The sequence below is a fragment of the Paroedura picta genome, chromosome 10 (assembly GCF_049243985.1).
Source record: "Paroedura picta isolate Pp20150507F chromosome 10, Ppicta_v3.0, whole genome shotgun sequence".
Classification (NCBI taxonomy): Eukaryota; Metazoa; Chordata; class Lepidosauria; order Squamata; family Gekkonidae; genus Paroedura; species Paroedura picta.
In genome coordinates, this window is record NC_135378.1 from 78,352,441 (window position 1) to 78,373,073 (window position 20,633).

Genomic DNA, 20,633 nt, shown 5'->3' on the forward strand with positions numbered 1-20,633 from the left:
TGGAGAAAGCCAGGTCACCAGGTGGCCTTGAGCAAATCACTTTAATTCCACTTCACCTATTTGACAAGGAGTTATTGAAACCAGCGAGATCAAGCTTTATTAATTTATTTATTTCTTACATTTTTATACCACCCTCCCTTGCGACTCAGGGCAGTTCACAGAGAACATGAAAACCAATATGACATATAAAGTATGAATTTAGTAACTGTATCAATATCAACAACAACCGTGACAATATCCATAGCACTGAACATTTAATATTTAATTTTCCGCTGTTCACTATTAACATTTTGACCATAACCCTACAGATTGGTCCGATCAGGAGGAGGGTTCTGGGGGCCCAGTGGATGGTCAATTCACAGGGCTCAGCAAAATGCCTGGCGGAAGAGCTCCCAGTGGAACTGTGATAGCTCCAGCAGGGCCCAGATCTTTGGGAGCTCATTCCACCAGATAGGGGCCAGGACAGAGAACAACCTGACCTTGGTTGAGGCCAAGCGTTTCCTTGGGGCCAGGGATCACCACCCGCTTGAAGCTGGCTGAGCGTAGTGCTCTTTGGGGGGCTTTAAAGCACTTTACCCAAAATATTGTAAAATAGTAGTAAGGAGACGGCTATCAAAACGCCTTCTGCTAGCCCAGAGATACACCTTGCTTCCTTTTAGGTCAGTGTGAATGAAATGAGTAACCAACGAAAATTTTTCTCTGATCGCAGCCTTGGCAGTCGGAAGAAGAAGGTTCTTGGCTCCGTGAATATCCAGTCACCTTGATGCAGTTCTTTCGCTACCTCTATCACAACGTTCCTGACCTGGCTTCAATGTGGATGAGCCCAGAGTTTCTTTGTGCGTTGGCAGCCACTGTGTTCCCTTTCAATATCCGGCCATACTCAGAAATGGTAGGAGGCAGGGGCGGGGAATGGTAGTAAGCTTGCCTGTTCAGTTCTCTCTTGTATATGGAATTGGAATAATGTGAAAATTCTGACCATCTGCCCGTGTCACTAAATAGGGTGAAACCACACCGCATTTGCCCTTTTCTTGGACAAAAACTGGTAACGGGCCCAGTTATGCACACCCTTGTTATCTCTAGATCGGCCTCCGGTGAAATGCTGCCTGTGCGGCTCTGCTAAAAAGCATTTGGAGACTTCTGCTGGCATAGAATGCAGCAGTTATGATAGAGGCCTGTTGGTTGGTTCATGGAACTCTGATGTTGCACCCTCGGCTTGTTCTCTGCACATTTCTGTATCCAGGCCTAAGTGTTAGTTTTGGACTTTATAAAGTACTAAATAAATACATTGTTTGGGACTAGATTCTTTAGAGCAGAGGTGGGCAAACTGTGGCCCTCCCAATGTTCATGGACTACAATTCCCATAAGCCCCTGCCAGCGAATGCTGGCAGGGGCTCATGGGAATGGTAGTCCATGGACATCGGAAGGGCCAGAGTTTGCCCATCCCTGCTCTAAAGGATCACCACATAATCCTACCGAGTTCCTTAAGAATTAGGTCTTGTTCTTTGTTCCACCTCCTTTAAATGGCCATTCCATGGAATTTTCTGCATCTGGAGGTCTGTTGTGCTGCTTCTCTGCTCTTTTTCAGATGATTGGTCAATATATTATTGTGTTGCCATGTATTTGGCCTATGTAATATTTAATTTTTCCTTAAGCCTTAGATAGGATTTTGAGTATTTCTGCAGATATGCTACTTAATTTAATTGTGCGTGCACACTTGTATTTTTTGTTATTTTATTGTTTTTAAACACCATTGACACCTTTTTTAAATTTTGTATTTATGTTAAGATTATTTGAAGGTGGGTGGAGGAGCGGGATTGAAAGTATTTTTATAATTAAATAAATATATACACTCAGGTACAGAATGAGGAAATCGATTCAATTTTTTTCCTTTATAACAAAGCTCTTTAAAAAAATGTAATTAGTTGAATTATTTTGCAAGAGGAAGATGGCTGATTATGAAAATATTGCTTTCTTTTAAATTGCATTCAAAAAATAGCTGGGGCTGCATAACTGTCATTTAAAAAATCATCTGCTTCTGGATCTTTGAGACATAATGCAGAAAGGACACATTAAATAGAGCTGGCATAAACATCACTGAAAGATGTCAACAATGCAAGTCACAGGCAGTAGTACAGATAGCTTTGCCTGTTAATTTGTTGTGCTGCTTGCTCTCTAAAGGAAAAAGAATAAATATTTCAGGTTTTAGCCAAAGTCTTATCTCAGGTTTAACGAAAAATTAAACATTATCTAGGCCAAATGCATGATGACGCAGTAACATCTTGACCAGTCATCCAAAAAAGAGTCTTGGCAGTCTCACAGTTAAATGTCTCCTTGTGAAGGAGGATTTTGATGTTAAGCTCCAATCCTGGGGGGGGGGGGGGGATTTTTGGTTGTGAGATACAGTTTTATATGTGGGGCTGATTTTGAAACTTCCTAATTGTACCGTAAAATGTGCTGGTCTTGGTTGCAATTCCTGTTGTAATTTCACCACTAAACTTACTTAATAGTTGTAGATGGGCTTACTTAATAGTTCTCCTTGCCTCACCAAAGGTAGGCTGAATTACAGTAAATTACTGACGGTTGTATTATTGCTGCCTGTTTTGAATAGGTTACTGATCTGGATGATGAAGTGGGGTCCCCAGCTGAAGAATTCAAAGCGTTTGCCTCTGATTCAGGAATGAACCGGAGTCAATCGGAATACTGCAACGTGGGGTCCAAGACCTACCTGACAAACCACCCCGCAAAGAAGTTTGTGTTTGACTTCATGCAAGTGCTGATCATTGATAACCTCTGTCTTATACCTGCAAGCAAGCAGACTCCACTGATCGACCTCCTTCTAGAGGTAGAGTTGGTCTCTCTCGTTGCTCACCCCAAGAAAGTGAATTCATCATATGGAATACTTTTCTTGTACCATTGTTCGTCAATGAATATTGCTTAAGCAAGTATCCTTAGGCATGGCAAGGGTCAGTTTATGAGTTAAATAATGCTGCCCCTTGCCCACGAGTTGAATAGCCTATCAGTGTCCAGTCTCTGTCCTCCCTCTGAAAGAGCCCAGAAAATGTGAGAAAGACAGAAGAGTGACCAAGGAAGAGAAGCGTCCATGGCCATCTGCTTCTCCTTGTAGTTCCCAAAGCATCTTGGGACTGAGTAGGAGAAGCTAGGAAAATTCTTTTTTTTATTTCTGTACAAGACAGACAGAAGAAAGGGTGGAGGAGTGTGTAAATAAACATTATTTTCTGTGTTTCCAGTTCTGGTCCAAACTACTTGCAACACATACAAGGTTTGCAGGAGAATGCCAGCTGTGAGTTCTTAGATAGTTTGGGAGTGCTGCAGGGCCCCACTTTGAATTGGGACCATCCATCCTGCCTCCCTTCCTCCACCCAGGGCTGTATATCTGACCTAAACTGACCCTGAAGGGAGAGGAATTCACCCCTTCTTGGGGGCATGCTGAATGTGTTAGCCATTAATGCCTGCAAAATCTCTGGGGTAGTTTGTGTAGCTTTGACCTTTGAAACAATGCAAGATGGAGAAATTGAGGAACTGTGTGAGTGACGGAAGAAAGATACCATGCTTGTAAAAGGGAGCTGTTCTGCCAAACCTATAACCGAGGCCTAAAACACCATTGAATGATTCTGGCTTCCCTGTCAAAGCCCTCAATTATATACCATTTTGGGCTGGTAGGACTTCCTCTCTCTCTCCTTTCCAGGGTATTTAACAGAAGTATGCAATTAATTGTTTAGATCAGGGGTAGTCAAACTGCGGCCCTCCAGATGTCCATGGACTACAGTTCCCAGAAGCCCCTGCCAGCAAATGCTGGCAGGGACTTCTGGGAATTGTAGTCCATGGACATCTGGAGGGCCGCAGTTTGACTACCCCTGGTTTAGATAGTTTTAGACTTTTAACTATATTTATTGTGTGTGTGCGTATGTACGTGAATCTGTCTCTCTGGCGAGTTGGGTTTGATTCCATGCTCCCCCACATGCAGCCAGCCTTGGGTTCCCCACAGCACTGATAGAGCTGTTCTGACTGAGTAGTAATCTCAGGCCTCTCTCAGCCTCTCCTCCCTCACAGGGTGTCTGTTGTGGGGAGAGGAAAGGGAAAGCCAATGCAAGCCGCTTTGTGACTCCTTTCGGTAGAGAAAAGCAGCATATAAGAACCAACTCTTCTTCTTCTTTTCTAAAGAGAAAGTGTGGAAAATAAGTGCAATTATAAATAAATAAATGCTCCTCTGCTCAACCATATTACACAAAGTGGATGGAATTTGATACCACTGGGAAGGGAATATCTTTTACACATATTAACTCATTCATGCTGCCCCCCCCCCCCATACACACTTCATAGGGACACATCATAAGAAACTGTACTGGCATCTGTTATAATAGCATATGAACGGTTTATAATGCAAACTTATATTGGGATTCCCTAGAAAATGTTTTCTTTTTCTTTCTTGAGAAGCATCAACTTGCTTTTTGATAACCACTGCATCAAGGCATTTGTCCATTTAAAGGAGACCTCTCATGCTTTTATTTTGGAAGTAAGGAATGGGTCTCATTGTTAGCGTGTGTGAAACTGGAATTCGAGGCAGACACACGGTGCAGGATTTTAAAGCAACTTAAGGCAGCTTCTAATCGTCGTTCTTTTCTTATTGCCCATTCTTTATTTACCAGGCCTCTCCTGAGAGATCAACAAGGGCACAGCAGAAAGAATTTCAGACCTATATTTTGGACAGCGTGATGGACCACTTGCTTGCGGCCGATGTTTTACTGGGTAACGTTTATTGTAATTCTGTCCCTTTGGTGACTCTGAAACAGCACCCTTTGAGTTTCTCAAAAAGGACATTACAGAGCTAGAGAGAATGCAGGAGAGAGCAACCAGAGCGATTAAGGGGTTGGATCAGCTTTCCTGTGAGGAAAAGCTGAATAGTCTGGGACCTGTCCGTTTAGGGAAAAAGATAAAGAGCAGTGACATAATGGAGGCTTTTAAAATTAAACCTGGAGCAGAGAAAGTGGATCGGGAGAATTTCCCTTTCTCCCAGAACCCTGGTGCTTGGGGGAACCCAATGAAGCTGTTGAGTGACAAAGACACAAAAGGAAACAACTCCTTTGCTCAATGAGTAATTCAGTTGTGTGATTCTCTGCCATTTGGCACAGTGATGGCCACACACCTAGGCCACTTTGCAAGGGGGTCAGATTCATGGAGGAGAGGTTCACCAATGGCTAAAGGGAACCTCTGTAATCAGAGACAGCAAACCGATGTTCTGCCAATCCCATCAGTGTTCTCTGTCCATTCACTGGAATAATTTATTTATTGAAGCTGAGTTTTAGCCGGAAGTAGGTTCAACACCGATTCTTGTGCGTATGTTATATTCTTCTGCTGGGAAGCCACTTGTGTATTTCCTTTCTAGCCTGCCTTGTGCCAGTGGTACTATTATAAGTAATCCATCCCTGAGTTTAAGGCTGTATTCAGACATCCTGCCAGATCTCTGCTCGTCTATGACAGGTGAAGATACAACAAATTCTTGGGCACCATCTTTACCTTTGGAATGGAGACAAGTTGGATGCTTGCTGATTACAATTGGAAGCTTCCTGGTTATGATCACCTTGCCTTGAACTCCAATGTCCCATGATTTCTGGATGCAGGTGCCTGGGCTAACCAGAAGTTTGCTTCCTCCCCACAAGCTGAAGTTCAAGTTCGGTTGAATCTCCATTGTTGAGGGGGTAACAAGGTTGCCTTCAGACATTACGGTAAATGCTTCCTCGATTGAAGGCTTCTTAAACCAGAAAGCTTCCTGTGAAAGTTCACGCATGGGGCAAAGAAGGAGGGAAGCATGCAGGCAGAACAACAAGGTATATCTGAGCCTGTCATGGACAAAAATAAATATGTCACGGTGCCTGGATGTAGCCCAATAATTGTTTTGGAAATATTTAGTTCAAACCTAAGTAGGGGTTTTTTTTGCATATAGATTTTCTTCCTCGTGTAGATTTTTCTCTGTATGTACATGAATGGCTTTTAAAACTCTTGTAACACTCTCATCCTTCAGGTGAGGATGCCTCTCTTCCTATTACAAGTGGTGGAAGCTACCAAGTCCTTGTCAACAACGTGTTCTATTTCACACAGCGAGTGGTGGATAAGCTTTGGCAAGGCATGTTCAATAAGGAGTCCAAGCTGCTGATAGATTTCATAATCCAGCTGATTGCACAGGTACCCACTGGGTTTCCATACTGTTTCCTTCACGGGATTGGAATCACCCGGCGTGCTTCTCCTGCCCTGTACTATCCTGTACTTTAGGATGCTTAGGGCTGATCCTGCGTTGAGCAGGGGATTGGACTAGATGGCCTGCCTGGCCCCTTCCAACTCTATGGTTCTATGATATCCAATTACAAAGCCAATTTCCTTTAGGGAAATGATCGCCGTCTGTTCTGATTTTGATAAGGGGTGTTTTTACGGGTTTTTATGGAAACTGTGGTTTTATAATTGTAAACCGCCGTGAGACCCTCAGAGAGCAGTGGCATAAAAATCAAATCAATCAGTAAAAAGTATTTCATGTTCATTTCAACGGCATTGAGATGAAACGCTACAAAAATTAAATCGGGAGCCATTGGGCAAAAGGCAGGAAGGGCACTTCCACCGATGCTGAATAATGCCGTCTCAATCCACTTCAATGACAGTATGCAAGCGAATTTTGCCATTTCACGCAGGCAGTGTAAGACGGCACTCTTCCACCAGGCCTGTGGCTGAGGCCAGGGCGGTTTAATACCACGCTGCCTCCTCGTATTCTTCTCCTGCTATATACTGCCAGCCCTGCAGGCCAGGTGGAGGACAGCTGGAGGAGGGGAGGCTTTGTTAGTAGCTGATAATTTGCTTCCTTGTACTTTTATTCTGTTTTAACTGTTCTATGGATTGTTTTATCCTTCTGTTGTGAACCCCCCCCCAAGCCCTTTCACAGAGAGGGGCAGTATAACAGTTGAATAAAAAGGTAAAGGTATCCCCTGTGCAAGCACCGAGTCATGTCTGACCCTTGGGGTGACGCCCTCCAGCGTTTTCATGGCAGACTCAATATGGGGTGGTTTGCTATTCCCTTCCCCAGTCATTACCGTTTACCCCCCAGCAAGCTGGGTACTCATTTTACCAACCTCAGAAGGATGGAAGGCTGAGTCAACCTTGAGCCGGCTGCTGGGATCGAACTCCCAGCCTGATGGGCAGAGCTTTCAGACTGCATGTCTGCTGCCTTACCATTCTGCGCCACAAGAGGCTCTTTAACAGTTGAATAAGTTGTAGTAATAACGAGAATGAGGATGATAAAATCCAATGGCAGAGCGCATTAAAAGTGTGGCATTAGTTTGTGAGAAAGCACCCAAAGTACTTGACACTGTTGACCCATTTCCTTATGTCCTGTTGCTCTATTATTTTATCTTAGTTCAGGCGTTGTCTGCCTTTCTCATTGGGATTCAGCCTTCTTTGGGCAGCCTTCCGCCCCCTTTTCCCTTCACAACGCTAGTCAGAATTTTGCAATTAAGTTATTGAGGCAAAAGCTCCTTCATTGCTTTCCTTGCTGTAAGAAATTATGCAATCCCTTCAGTGACAACCATATAGTGTTAGCAGTTAGGCCTATTATGCACAGCCGCTGAAACAGCGGCATGGAGAACGCGGAAGAGGAAGAAGCGAAGACGGAACGCAATGGCGGCAAAACCCAGAGTATCCGATTATGCACGCGACTACTCTGGAGCCGCTTCTGGTTGCGCCCTGGTCCCGGGAAGCTCCGCTTTCTTCCGCATCTCGCTAACACGGCTTTTTCGGCGGCATATGTTGACTCTGCGCCAGGTTGCCGCCTGCAGCGTGCATAATTGGTGATTTTAGCCGCCACCGTTCCACCCCGAATGCAGACCTTCCGCTCCGTGCATAATGGGCCTTAATGATCCAAGCCACATTGTTTTAGGAAAAATTTCTGGGCCGTTAAACCTTGAATCTAAGTGGACAAAATTAATGTCAGTAGTATTTTTTTTTAAAGCATGTTTGGTTGCGTGTCAGCGTCACTGTTCAACCTGTCCGTTTTTGTTTAGTCGAAAAGGAGATCTCAGGGATTATCGCTTGATGCCGTTTATCACTGCCTGAATAGGACCATTTTATACCAGTTCTCGAGGCCGCACAAAACTGTCCCCCAGCAAGTCGCTCTCCTCGACTCGCTCCGGATGCTCACCGTCAACCGGAACCTGATCCTGGGGCCCGGGAACCACGACCAAGAGTTCATCAGCTGCTTGGCTCATTGCCTGATTAACCTGCATGCCGGGAGGTGAGCATCCCAGATGGTGTACAAACAAACCAAAATAGACAGCTACAGGAATTGATTTCAACAATAAGATAAGAATGCCATGACTGGCAAGCACAGCTATATACCAAAAAAGAATCCAAATGTTAATTAAAAGTTGCATTCTTTTAGCCAGCATTGTGTAACAGTTAAGCAGTGGCTTCTAATCTGGCAAGCCAGGTTTGATTCCCCACTCCTCTACACGCAGCAAGCTGGGTGACCTTGGGAACACCACAGCACTGATGAAGCTGTTCTGACTGAGCAGTGATATCAGGGCTCTCTCAGCCTCACCCACCTCACAGGGTGCCTGTTGTAGGGATAGGAAAGGGAAGGCCACTTTGAAAGCCACTTTGAGACTCCTTCGGGCAGTAAAAAGTGGGGTTATAAAAACCAACTCTTCTTCTTCAAATGTTTTTCCGGATCAGTTTGCGACAAGGTTCCATTATACCTTGTTTCACTTCAGCTTTGTCACAGCATATTATTTCAGCCCAGACAGAAAGTATGATTCCCAAGAGGTGTGATAACCTGCATAATACACTGTGACGTTCCCCGTGTCAATACAGAGTGGTATCCCCATACCTATGTGAGCCTGTGGCAAGTATTATACTAATATATATAAGGACTTGTCACTGATGAAAGAATCTCACTGAAAACAGAGATTGCCTGGATTCCATTTTGACAGAAGTCCTAAAGAATAAAGAAACAAGGAAAACTACAAAAATAGGACATTTTTCTTTCTTTTATGAATATATTTGTCATATTGCCAGTGGATAGGTCTGTTTCTCTCTGTTTAGTGTCTGGACAAAGCCTGAAGGAAATGGCTCCTTATTAAAACTCCACATAAAGCCACTCCATTTGGGGTGGAGAGATCAAAAGAGGGGAGTTTTGTCATGTGAGCCTGACATCCTTCAGACTTCACATGCTACATAGCAGGTTATGTGCCAGGCCCTCTCCTCTACAAATGGTGCACCCTTAGATTAACTTTTTTGCCTTTTCTAACATAGTCCAAGCAGCACATTTTTGAAAATTTCAAATTGTTCCCAGCATCAATGAACTTGGAAAATAAATAATGGAGAAGGAACATGGAAGGAACTATTCTGAGTGACTAATTGGAGCTTTGCTGTTTGAATAGCACGTACTGCGGCCACATTAATATACTTCTGAGCAGAAATACATTAATTGCCATGGTTGTAGTGTCCGTCCCCATCCACCCCCCCCCCAACATATATATATTAGCTAATTAACCTCAAGGTGGAAGTATAATGAGTTTTCTGAAGCACAACTGCTCACTTCTTGCCCTTCTCCCTGCAGAAACCCAAGTAAAACTATTTCTGCACTGTAGTGTATAGACTTGCAGCTTGCAAATTACTTTCTCCATGGTACTTTAGGCGAACAAGATCTCCTTCCAATGCTGTGGCCTAGAGCCCACTCCATCAGATGCACGTAGTGGGCCCTTACTAGGCAAAATATTTATGTTTGGGCTTCCTTTTCTGCAGTACATTAACATAGGTAACCCATTAACCTTATTTTACTCACATAAATTCACTGTTCACGTAAGACTCGACGGGGAGGAATGTTTATAGCTTTCTTCCTCACATTATTAGAATTTTTTTCCTGTGTGTAATTATTGCGGTGGTGGGGGGGGGGGAGAATACAAACATCCAATGCCCCCTTTAAAGTAATATTATCTGTAAAGTTCTATTAGGCAATAAATTGTTCATGTAGGTAAGAGCAGTATTCTGATGATGGTGATGAGGGACAGAGCCCTCTGGTGGGCAGAAGCTATATATTGTAACACCATCTTCAAGGAAGGATATAAAATGGACATTTTTTGTAGGAATTTTTCAGCACTGGCTAAGGTGACAGAAATTTCTTAGAGTGATGCCACAGATTACCCCACCGACTGGCTAGTCTCAGTGTGTGTCCTTACGGATTTAAAATAGCCCAATAAAATGGGTAGCATCAAGTCTAATTCTCAAAATGGCTCCCAACATGCGGCTCAAAAAAACCACACGGTTGGGCTAAGTAAGGACTGGGGAAGATGTCTTTGCCAGTCTGGTTTTCCAGGAATCTTCTGTTTAACAAAAAAATGGGGGGAATCGGAGGAGAGGGAGAAAATAAACATACAATATTTGTGCCAAGATCTTGTAAAATTACCCCATGAGTCTTAGTAGTTATTTCCATTTGTTGAGACAGCATTAGCTGTCTAGGCTGTCCAAACCAAGATCTTATGAGAACTCTCATAATATTTCAGTGCTCATTTACTGCACTATGAAGCAGCAGGGAAGCCAGTAGCGGGGAGGAAGTGGACAACCCTGACAATGGGCAGCAGGCAGTGAGGGAGAAGACTCAGTAGGAAAGGTGAATTGAGCAAAGGGTAGTAAATGGGGATGAGAGTCTTGTAGGTCCCAGTCATGTTTTTCAGGAATGCTTAACATCCTTCATTTGTCAGTCAACCTACTTTCTTTCCCAACCACCTTCCCTTTACCTCCTTTTCCAAGCAAGGACCTTTCCTTTGTGTCTTACATTCTTGTTGGATGACATTTGCAGCAGCGTGGATGGGTTTGGCCTGGAAGCAGAAGCCCGGATGACAACTTGGCACATCATGATCCCTTCTGACATAGAGCCCGATGGAGTCTACAATCAAGACGTTAGTGAAGGTAAGGTAAAGGTAAAGGTATCCCCTGTGCAAGCACCGGCTCATGTCTGACCCTTGGGGTGACGCCCTCTAGCGTTTTCATGGCAGACTCAATACGGGGTGGTTTGCCAGTGCCTTCCCCAGTCATTACCGTTTACCCCCCAGCAAGCTGGGTGCTCATTTGACCGACCTCGGAAGGATGGAAGGCTGAGTCAACCTTGAGCCGGCTGCTGGGATTGAACTCCCAGCCTCATGGGCAGAGCTTCAGACTGCATGTCTGCTGCCTTACCACTCTGCGCCACAAGAGGCTCTCTAGTGAAGGTAATAACACGTAATGAGCAACTGGAGGGCCATTTGCCTTTGGCTTCAGCCAGTACCATTAGGTGGTTGTGTATTTCTCACGCATTCCTGTTGCCTTCCTGGTCTGCCGTGTTTTGATTTTTCTGGCAAAGCGGAAAGGAGAAGATTAGAAATAGTAAACAGACCAGACCCCAAGAATACAATATTGAATGGGCTGCACTGAAGGCTGTATTCTTAAAATACAGGTCTAGTCGGGTCTGATTGACAGCAAATAAAGGATAATCTCATATATGAACCAGTCATGCTGATTATAGGCTGCATTTTGCTGTAAGAAGATCCTAGTAAACATCAGTCAGGAATAATTAGGATTAGATCTAATCCCTGCCGCCCAGTGAAACCAGCAGGACCCATCATTCATGGCAAGTAGCAATCGACCCTGCGCCTGGCAGAATGAATGGTTTTTATTAGAGCTGTGCTTTGAAAAGCTCGGAGGTGAGTAGTTAAGATGCAGAAGGCTTGAAGGGGAAGAATAAACAAACCTCCCGCTGAGCAACTGAGAAGATTAAAACAGGGGAAAGAACGCCTGATAAAATTCAGAAAGCGGAGTTGTCCAAGGATGCTGAGCTCTCTCCTTATTTCCCTCCTTGCTCCCAGTACTGACTCCGAAGTAAAAATATTGTAGACTTTGTAGAAATGTGCATGTTTTTTTTTTTAAATCTCTGCATCAGTGCATAGATCTACCCATGAGGGTATTGTTTACGTTCTCTGTGAACTGCCCCGAGCCTCAGGGGAGGGTGGTATACAAATATATAATAAATAAACAAGGGTGCCAGCACACAAACAGGTGGAGGGGAGAGGGCAGATATGGGGGCTGGGGGGGGGGATGGAGCAACAGATTGCATAAAAGCAATCTGGCAGGCCCAGACCTGCAAGACATTTCCATCTCCTGCTTATGCCTCTCGCCTATCCTTGGTGGTGGTCAGAAGTGCCGTCAGCGAACTTACAGCAACCAGCCCATAGGGCAGGGGTAGTCAAACGGCGGCCCTCCAGATGTCCATGGACTACAATTCCCACGAGCCCCTGCCAGCAAACGCTGGCAGGGGCTCATGGGAATTGTAGTCCATGGACATCTGGAGGGCCGCAGTTTGACTATCCCTACCATAGGGTTTTTAAGGCAAGAGGCGTTCAGAGTTGGTTTGCCGTTGCCTGCCTCTGCATAGAGACCCCAGACTTCCTTGGAGGTCTCCCATCCAAACCCTAATCAAGACCCACCCTGCTTCACTTCTGAGATCTGATGAGATTGGCCTAGCCTGGGCATTTCAAAAAAAGGACATATATCGGCAAAAGTCCCTGCATAACCACGTCAGTTGATGTAAAAGAAGTCAAAAGGGGCCAAACTGTTGTAGTTTACACCGAGCAACATGCTTAGCTGTCCTCCGCTGCTCAACTCTCACCGCCAATGTCAGCTCACTGTAGCGATATTTTTGCTTTTCAGGCCGCCAGCTTCTTCTAAAGGCTGTGAATCGCGTGTGGACGGAGCTGATCTACAGCAAGAAGCAGGTTTTGGAGGAGGCGTTCAAAGTATCCCTCCCCGTCAACGACAGAGGCCACGTGGACATTACTCTGGTGAAGCCCCTTGTGGAAGAAGCCAGTTTAAAATGCTGGCAGAATCATCTGGGTAAGAATACTGGTTCTGCTCTTTCTTATGGCTGCCAGTGTCCGCTTAGCAACATCTCTGCTTAGACCGCAGAAATTATTGTCATTTCAGCCCTTTGCACTTGCGGTCAGGACGTCGGTGGGCAGCACTGTATATCCTTGAGAGCAAAACTGGGAAGGGGGAATTGCATGGATTAGCTTTATTGCCATGTGAAGTACGCTTTGCGGTGTTGTGAGGGTGGAGGGAGGAGGCTGCTCTTGGGAAGCACTTAGAAAATTAGCATGATTCATTGGTGTGCCTAGATGGATGATCAGCACAGTTCACCTGGGATGCTTCCCCTTGGGAAACCGAAGGTTATTTCACATTTTGTGCTTTGCGATCTTTTAAATGAGTACCCAGCTTGCTGGGAGGTAAAATGGTAATGGGGAAGGGAATGGCAAACCACCCCGTATTGAGTCTGCCATAAAAACGCTGGAGGGCGTCACCCCAAGGGTCAGACATGACCCGGTGCTTGCACAGGGGATACCTTTACCTTTAATCATTTAAACTGCCATTGGTTGTGGTTTCTGTTGACAGGTGTTTCTTGCATCTGGTTGGTATTACTTTATTCATTGAAAACATTTATTAGCCATCTTAATTTCTTCCGGCACTCAAGGCAATTCACAATGTAGATAAAATACGCAATGCAATGCAATGCAATGCAATGCAATGCAATGCAATACAATACAATACAATACAATACATAAAACCCCAAAATTTAAAGTCACAGTGCAGGACATCACCTAAAGTGGTCCTAAATCAAACCAGCTGTCTCCTGAATGAGGGGGCCAGGTGCACCTCTCTGAGAAGGTTGTTCCATAATCCTGGGGCTGCAACTGATAAGACCCTCTCTTCTGTAACCCTCTGACAAGTGTCGTTCACGGGACAGTCAGGAGGGCGTCTCCTTGTGATCTTAATTTCCAGGCAGAAACATATGGGAGAAGTAGATCCCCAGCCCCGTAGGGCTTCAGTCATTCCATTCTAATTGTATTCAGTTCTTGAGTGCAGAACTTTGTTTATTTTAAGGGGTGGTTATGATGAAAACAGCAGACTATAATTTGGAGGGGAGGTGGGGGAATTGAGAGGACTTAGACCCTGAAACTGTATTGTTGCTAGCTTCGACAGTGCTCTGTTCTGCAGTTAGATGAGCGGTTGTTATAGCCTTTCAAGTTAAATGGGGGCTGGAAAATGAGTAAGATAAATTAGCCATTACTGCTACTCCAATCGACCGGAACTGCAGACTGAGCAATTGCAAAGTGTGAAGGAGTGTAAATCTCAGTTCTGGCACTCGAGACAAGACTGTCCTGATTTTAAGGCTGTGTTCCTCATTCCTGAAATTTCAATAGTGGATCGCCTTTGACCCTCGGTTCTTACGGGTGGAGGGAGCAGTATAACAGTTCTGTTCTTTAAAAATAACACCTGTATCTTTTCCAAGGGTGCTCTGGTTGCTGTATGTTTTGTTTCAAAATGTACATCAACCATTATTGCAAAACCTTTGGGGGAAAAGGAAGGATGTCTACGGATTACTGATGTGCCCCTTATGTGGATGAGGCTTCACACACGTCCTTTGCTTAACATTGCCTTGGGCAAAGTTGAGAGCACAAGGGCAGAATTCTGAAGCCATGCTAGAAATGTAATATATTTCAGAATGTAATATATTTCAGAAATATATATTTCTGAGGAACAAGAGGTGAAAAGTGAAACTGAGCACCAAGAGGCAAAGGTTCAGGTGCAGGCAATGGAGATGTGTTCTTGGCAAGGAGGGAAAAGGGCCACCCAGAGTATGGGGCTTCTCAGTGTATTCTTTGGGGGGGGGGGCTGGGATTTAGGAACTCACCCACAGTTCTTTAAGACCCCTAGTACACCAGGGTGTTGCTTCACTACCTTGTTCCTTACCAATGCAAAGATGTGTTTGCTTGCTGAGTCAGTCTCAAAGTTTTGGGAATGGTTCAATATGGATCAGTCTTCTGCTGGTTATCTGTGTTGTGTAGGGTGCTCAATAGCTGTATTTTTTGGGGGAAATCACACTGTTTTTTCTCTTGGCATTCTAGCTCATGAAAAGAAATGCATCAGTCGAGGAGAAGCATTGGTTCCAACCACTCAGTCTAAGCTTTCACGCGTCAGCAGTGGTTTTGGCCTTTCAAAGCTAACTGGATCAAGAAGAAACCGAAAAGAAAGTGGGCTGAACAAACATAATCTGTCCACACAGGTACCTTAAATTATTTAAAGACAAAAGATGATGGGAAGGAAAGCCATAGCCTCCACTGCAGATTGCTTTGTGCTACAAACGAGTTTAATACATTCTACTGTTTGGTACGCTATATCCTGCAAGTATAGAGCCTCTTTGTGGCGCAGAGTGGTAAGGCAGCAGAAATGTTGTCTGAAAGCTCTGCCCATGAGACTGGGAGTTTAATCCCAACAGCCGGCTCAGCCTTCCATCCTTCCGAGGTCGGTAAAATGAGTACCCAGCTTGCTGGGGGGTAAACGGTAATGACTGGGGAAGGCACTGGAAAACCACCCCGTATTGAGTCTGCCATGAAAACGCTGGAGGGCGTCACCCCAAGGGTCAGACATGACCCAGTGCTTGCACAGGGGATACCTTTACCTTCTATCCTTTTATCCTGCAAGTAAAAAGACAAAGGTGATATTGTCACAACCTTAACTCTTAATAGCGATTAAGTGCTTTGAATTTTTGCATGTGAAAATGAGAACCCGACTCAAAAGGCTTTTTGGGGTCAGGATGTTTAAAAACCTCATATGGAGATGGCAGAATCACACGAACAATCGGAATGACCTATAATTTTGCATATTCTGCATGCATGTGGGTTGGAAAGGGAATACTTTCTCTGGGTCTCAGCATATCAGGTTGGATCTGACTTTTCTGCCAGTGAAAAGGAAAGGTCTCCTTTGAACTTCTCCAAATCTCTGCTGGGGATCAGGTGGCCTTGAGGTCTAGAAAGGAAAGAAACTGAGAGCAATTAAGTGAGCTGGATCCAGCCCATTATTTTTTAAAAATTTAGGCAACCTTGCTGAAGGTGACTTACAAATTAAAAAGGATACAATTGTAAAGGCTTAAAGTTGTCATCAGCATTGAACTCACCAGGGGTGTAAGAAAAACACCGTGTAACAGCAGTATCCAGTAGCATAAAACAGCATCAAAGTAATTTAGCAGGGGAGCCAAAAAGAGCACTAATTAACATACTTTGTATTTTTGTCATTAGGAAATCTCTCAGTGGATGTTTACACACATCGCAGTTGTTCGAGACTTGGTAGACATGCAGTATAAGGAATATCAAGAGGTAAATCAGAGCAGAAATGACAATGTTTTTTAATCGTGCCTGTCTGGTTTGTAATTTTGGCCCATGTAAATTTGACCCATACAATGTAATTTTGACCCATGACGAAATTTTCAGCTTTGGTTTATGCTTTCAATTATTTTCCAATGTTTTGTTGAAATGTCAATCACCATTTCAGGGTCAGGGAGGCAAATTTCCTCCAGGCCAGACTGGCCAGGAATTCTGGGGAGCTTTTGGGGAGGGGCATCATCTGGACATGGAATTGGGGTCATTGTGAGTGGGCAGGTAGTAGTGAGTGTCCTGCATAGTGCAGAGGGTTGGACTAGATGTCCCTGTCGTTCCCTTTCAACTTCATGATTCTGTGATTACATAGAGACGCTCCAGTCTTCTGAGCTATGCTTTTGCAGGGGATTTCAGAAGCAAATGTGCAAAAATATAATTTGAATAAAGCCTGGTGCTTTTTTAAAAATCACAAGTGGGGTCATGGCTTTCTTGTGAGGGAGCAAAGAGGAGGGGACTTTAGGATGCTCTGGGCTGATCCTGCGTTGAGCAGGGGGTTGGACTAGATGGCCTGTATGGCCCCTTCCAACTCTATGATTCTATGACTGCTATCTCCTAAAACTATATCTTCAGCTTGCTGCATTCTATCCAGAGATGAGTCTCTGACTCCATTGAATACAGACAGAGATTTCTCCTGTTGTCTGTCTTGGAACAGCTTAGTCCCCTTATCCATAAAGAAATGTTACTTTTGCGTCTCTTTGCTCCCAATGCCTTATTAAGAGCTTTCAGCAGAACTGCGTAGTACAAGATGCCGCTGCCCTTTCAAATCTGATCCTGCCCATATTTGACATACGGTTACGCATACCGTGGCAGTTAACCTACAGCAGGGGTAGTCAAACAGCGGCCCTCCAGATGTCCACGGACTACAATTCCCACGAGCCCCTGCCAGCGAATGCTGGCAGGGGCTTGTGGGAATTGTAGTCCGTGGACATCTGGAGGGCCGCCGTTTGACTACCCCTGACCTACCGTATTCTTTGTAGCGTCAGCAAAATGCCCTGAAGTATGTGGCGGAGGAGTGGTCTCAAATTGAATACGAGTTATTACGGGAAAGAGGCTTGTGGGGCCCTCCCATTGGCTCCCATCTAGACAAATGGATGCTGGAGATGACCGAAGGGCCCTGCCGGATGAGGAAGAAGATGGTGCGGAACGACATGTTCTACATTCAGTATCCTTACATGCCAGATGCCGAACACGAGACAAACATGCTGGTAAGTGCAGCAACACTGCAGTATTTACTTGTCATTTATAGCGGCAGAATGGTGTTTTTATAATGCTCAAAACATGAAATATTGCACTGGCAGCTGCCGTTGGTGTATTGTGTAAATTGGGGGGGGGGCGGTCCTGTGGTTGGTCATTGATACCTGCTGGTGAAAGCTTTTTGATGTCTAATTTGGGGGCAGAATTGCTGCATAAGCCATGTCCCTACCTATGTTGTTTCCAAGTGACTTCCAATTAGGAGGCTCATCAGCAAGACTCTGGAGAAGAATTGGAAGATGACACAGCAGGGTTGTAGCTTCTTCCCGCACTAAGCTAGGCCTGTTGAACTTGTGTCCCCCCCCCCCCAAGCCAGATGCAGCCCGTGTGCTCCGTATATTGTCCTTGATTTAACACCTTCCTCCCCAAGCAGTAAAGTCTGAGGCAAGCACTAGTTTCCAGTGATACACCGTACAAAGCTGTCAGACGACATGCAGAAGAACGCTATGATCTTCTAATTCCAACATGCCGGTGGTCCCTGGCCCAAAAGAAGTACGGCTGGCCCCAACCAGAGCCAGGGCTTTTTTGGCCTTGGCTCCAGCCCAGTGGAATCAGTTGATAGCTGGGAACCAGGCCCTGACGGAACTACTTGAGTTCCGCAGGGCCTCTAAAACAGCATCTTCCGCCAGTCTTCTCATTGAGGCCAGTACAAGTAAATTAAAATCTCATTGGCCTCCCCCTCCTTCCCTCTCCAGATCATCCTGCCACTGAACAGATGGCTGAGAAATGGGAAAATCAGAGCACTGAGGGACAACTATTGCTTTTACTGCTTTTATTGTATTTTAGCCAGAATTCTGATATGTCACAAACCGCCCCAAGCCTGTCTGCAGAGAGGGGCACTCCAAACATTCAATAAATACATACATACATCCACACATAAATAAATCTATAAAATAGTAGATCACAAGGTTAGAAACCGGCCAAGGACATTGGAGAAGTTGGGAAAAGTTTAGGGCAAGAAAGCAAAAAGCTTTCTGGAGGAGGGCAGAGGGACAGGTCTTTACTATGTTCATGGATTTGCAGAAGGAAATGCAACATTCAAAAATGCCGTTGAAGTGAGCCAGTGAGAAACCAAGTACCAGTAGAATTGCTATAATTATATGTACACATCATGTTGCTTCATCAGGTTTCCAGTAAACCTGAGTTTGTCTTGTATTTAGCAGATTCTGGGCATTTCATGAAATTAAGCCGCCAACCTCTGCTGCTTTTATGACTTGCCTCCTCTGGTGCAGAAGATTTAAAGTTCAGCCTGATACCAGGGAGGTTTGACTGAAAGCTGCAGATCGTATTTCAGTCTTGGTAAAGTTTTACCCACAGACGATGTGCCATGCAGTTCTTTCTCGACATGATTTCCCCCCCCTTCCTGATATTTCTTGTACTTAATGCCCTATTTTCAGTCTGACTTCTCAAGTAAACCTCCCGAGACACCTGACGATACCATGCCTCAAAAGGTAAAGAAACAGAAAACCTGTCCACAGGGTGGAAAGAATGTGCAAAGGGTACAGACTTCTCCGTGCATGTTAGGCAACCTTAACAAGGCTTCTATGGTTGGCTTTTCACGCGCTTTCTCCGTTAATTGTTTGTAGGATTAATGATTCACTGTGAGCACCTGTAGAGGGCGTGGCTGTGTCCTCTCCAGTCTTCACCTAATCTGGCGTCTCTGTAGCTGTTTCTGTCTGTGCTGCACACTAACAACCTGTGATGGGCTGTGCTATCACTGTTTTCACCATAAAAATGTGTATCGGCTTGAATCTGAACTAACGGACTTTGACATGTTTAGTCACGGGCAGTACTAGGACATCGCGACGGCAGTGTAGCCGGTGCGCCGCCATGCCAAAAGCACGTCTAGAGTCGTATCCAGGACATTGGGAGTGTTATTCACGATTCTCAGCTCTCTTGTCCCGTCAACAGCGGACCTAAATGCTTGGAATGTGCTGCTCTTTAGGCACATAGATGTGTGTAAAAACACACCCCGTTGAATTTATTGAGGCAGTCAAAAGACTTTAAAAGTAATCTGAAAAATTATAACTGCAAGAACTGGCCCAAACCATTTTGCTGTCTTCCAACTGAGCAAAACATTTGCTTACTTGATGCTATGGTGACTTACGTGTTTTCGATTTAGCAACACGCATATTCAAGTCACTGCAGTTGTATTTTGCTTCTAAGATGCAATACTCAGGATGTGGTGGAAAGATTCCGTGTTCTGCAAATAATATATGTTTGTTCTCATTTTTTTAAAAGCCCAAAAGACTTATAATTCTGCCCATCACTAAATATAATATGCTTTCACTCATTTTGAACTAGCTGTTAAGCCAGTGTTTTGAAAATCCTAAAACCAATGCATTAACTTCTTGTAAGAATTTTAATGTTTTTTGCTGATTTGTTGGGTTTTATTTTCTCTAGATAGTTCGATTTCTTTCAGTAGCGACAGTGTGATGCGCCACTGTGTTCCAACATATAGAACTCAATTTAAAAACCTGAACTGTATTTGCAGATATGTTTAGTTTGTAACCGTAGAAGAGAAGCGACAGGTGAATTTTAAGCTCCCGGCAGGCTTTGTATGCAGTGGGGTGCAGCATCCCCTTGTTCCTTTCCTGAGCCTTTATCCTGCTGCCTTTATTTCCATGAACACAAGAGGCTTACGATCCACACCAGTGTCTTTTGTGATACTGACCTAATTGTAATGGTGTCGTGAATATTTGTGCCATGAACATGTGCACGCTTCCACTGACACTTGGAGCCATTCACGTGGCGGGTTGAAAACATGGTTGCTTGGGTCGGTTGCTTGGGTTGAGTGATGAACTGAGCCCAAGACAAGGCAGTTTGCTTGGCTGTCCCATGCAGAGCTTCAGAGAGGCGTTGAGCGAGTAATAAAGGTGGCACAGAACAGAGCTTTAGTCAAACACTATGACGTTTCAGGAGAAAATAATAACAAACATTTCTTCTTTTTTGATGCCTGAGCTTAAGGTTTTTGTATAACAGAACCAGAGCTTTGACAGAGTATATTGCACACTTACATCCCGCCAGTCAGTATTCCTATTTGGCCATGATCCATTGGCCCTTAGGAGGTCTGTAAGATCACAG

At 44.6% G+C, this 20,633-nt stretch overlaps 1 protein-coding gene across 7 annotated transcripts in view; it reads left to right on the forward strand.

Annotated features, from left to right (window-relative positions):
• The window catches only part of WDFY3 (WD repeat and FYVE domain containing 3), a 161,446-nt gene that overhangs the window by 105,702 nt on the left and 35,111 nt on the right, over positions 1-20,633 (forward strand). For 6 of the 7 annotated variants that reach the window (XM_077300980.1, XM_077300979.1, XM_077300982.1 and 3 more), the window contains 11 exons: positions 710-889; positions 2,609-2,842; positions 4,668-4,767; positions 6,041-6,201; positions 8,061-8,290; positions 10,856-10,965; positions 12,739-12,921; positions 14,991-15,148; positions 16,161-16,238; positions 17,276-17,503; positions 18,947-19,000. In XM_077300980.1, the coding sequence (XP_077157095.1) occupies positions 710-889; positions 2,609-2,842; positions 4,668-4,767; positions 6,041-6,201; positions 8,061-8,290; positions 10,856-10,965; positions 12,739-12,921; positions 14,991-15,148; positions 16,161-16,238; positions 17,276-17,503; positions 18,947-19,000 (1,716 nt within the window). The remainder of the gene's footprint in view (positions 1-709; positions 890-2,608; positions 2,843-4,667; positions 4,768-6,040; positions 6,202-8,060; positions 8,291-10,855; positions 10,966-12,738; positions 12,922-14,990; positions 15,149-16,160; positions 16,239-17,275; positions 17,504-18,946; positions 19,001-20,633) is intronic. The other variant, XM_077300984.1, reaches the window with a different exon arrangement.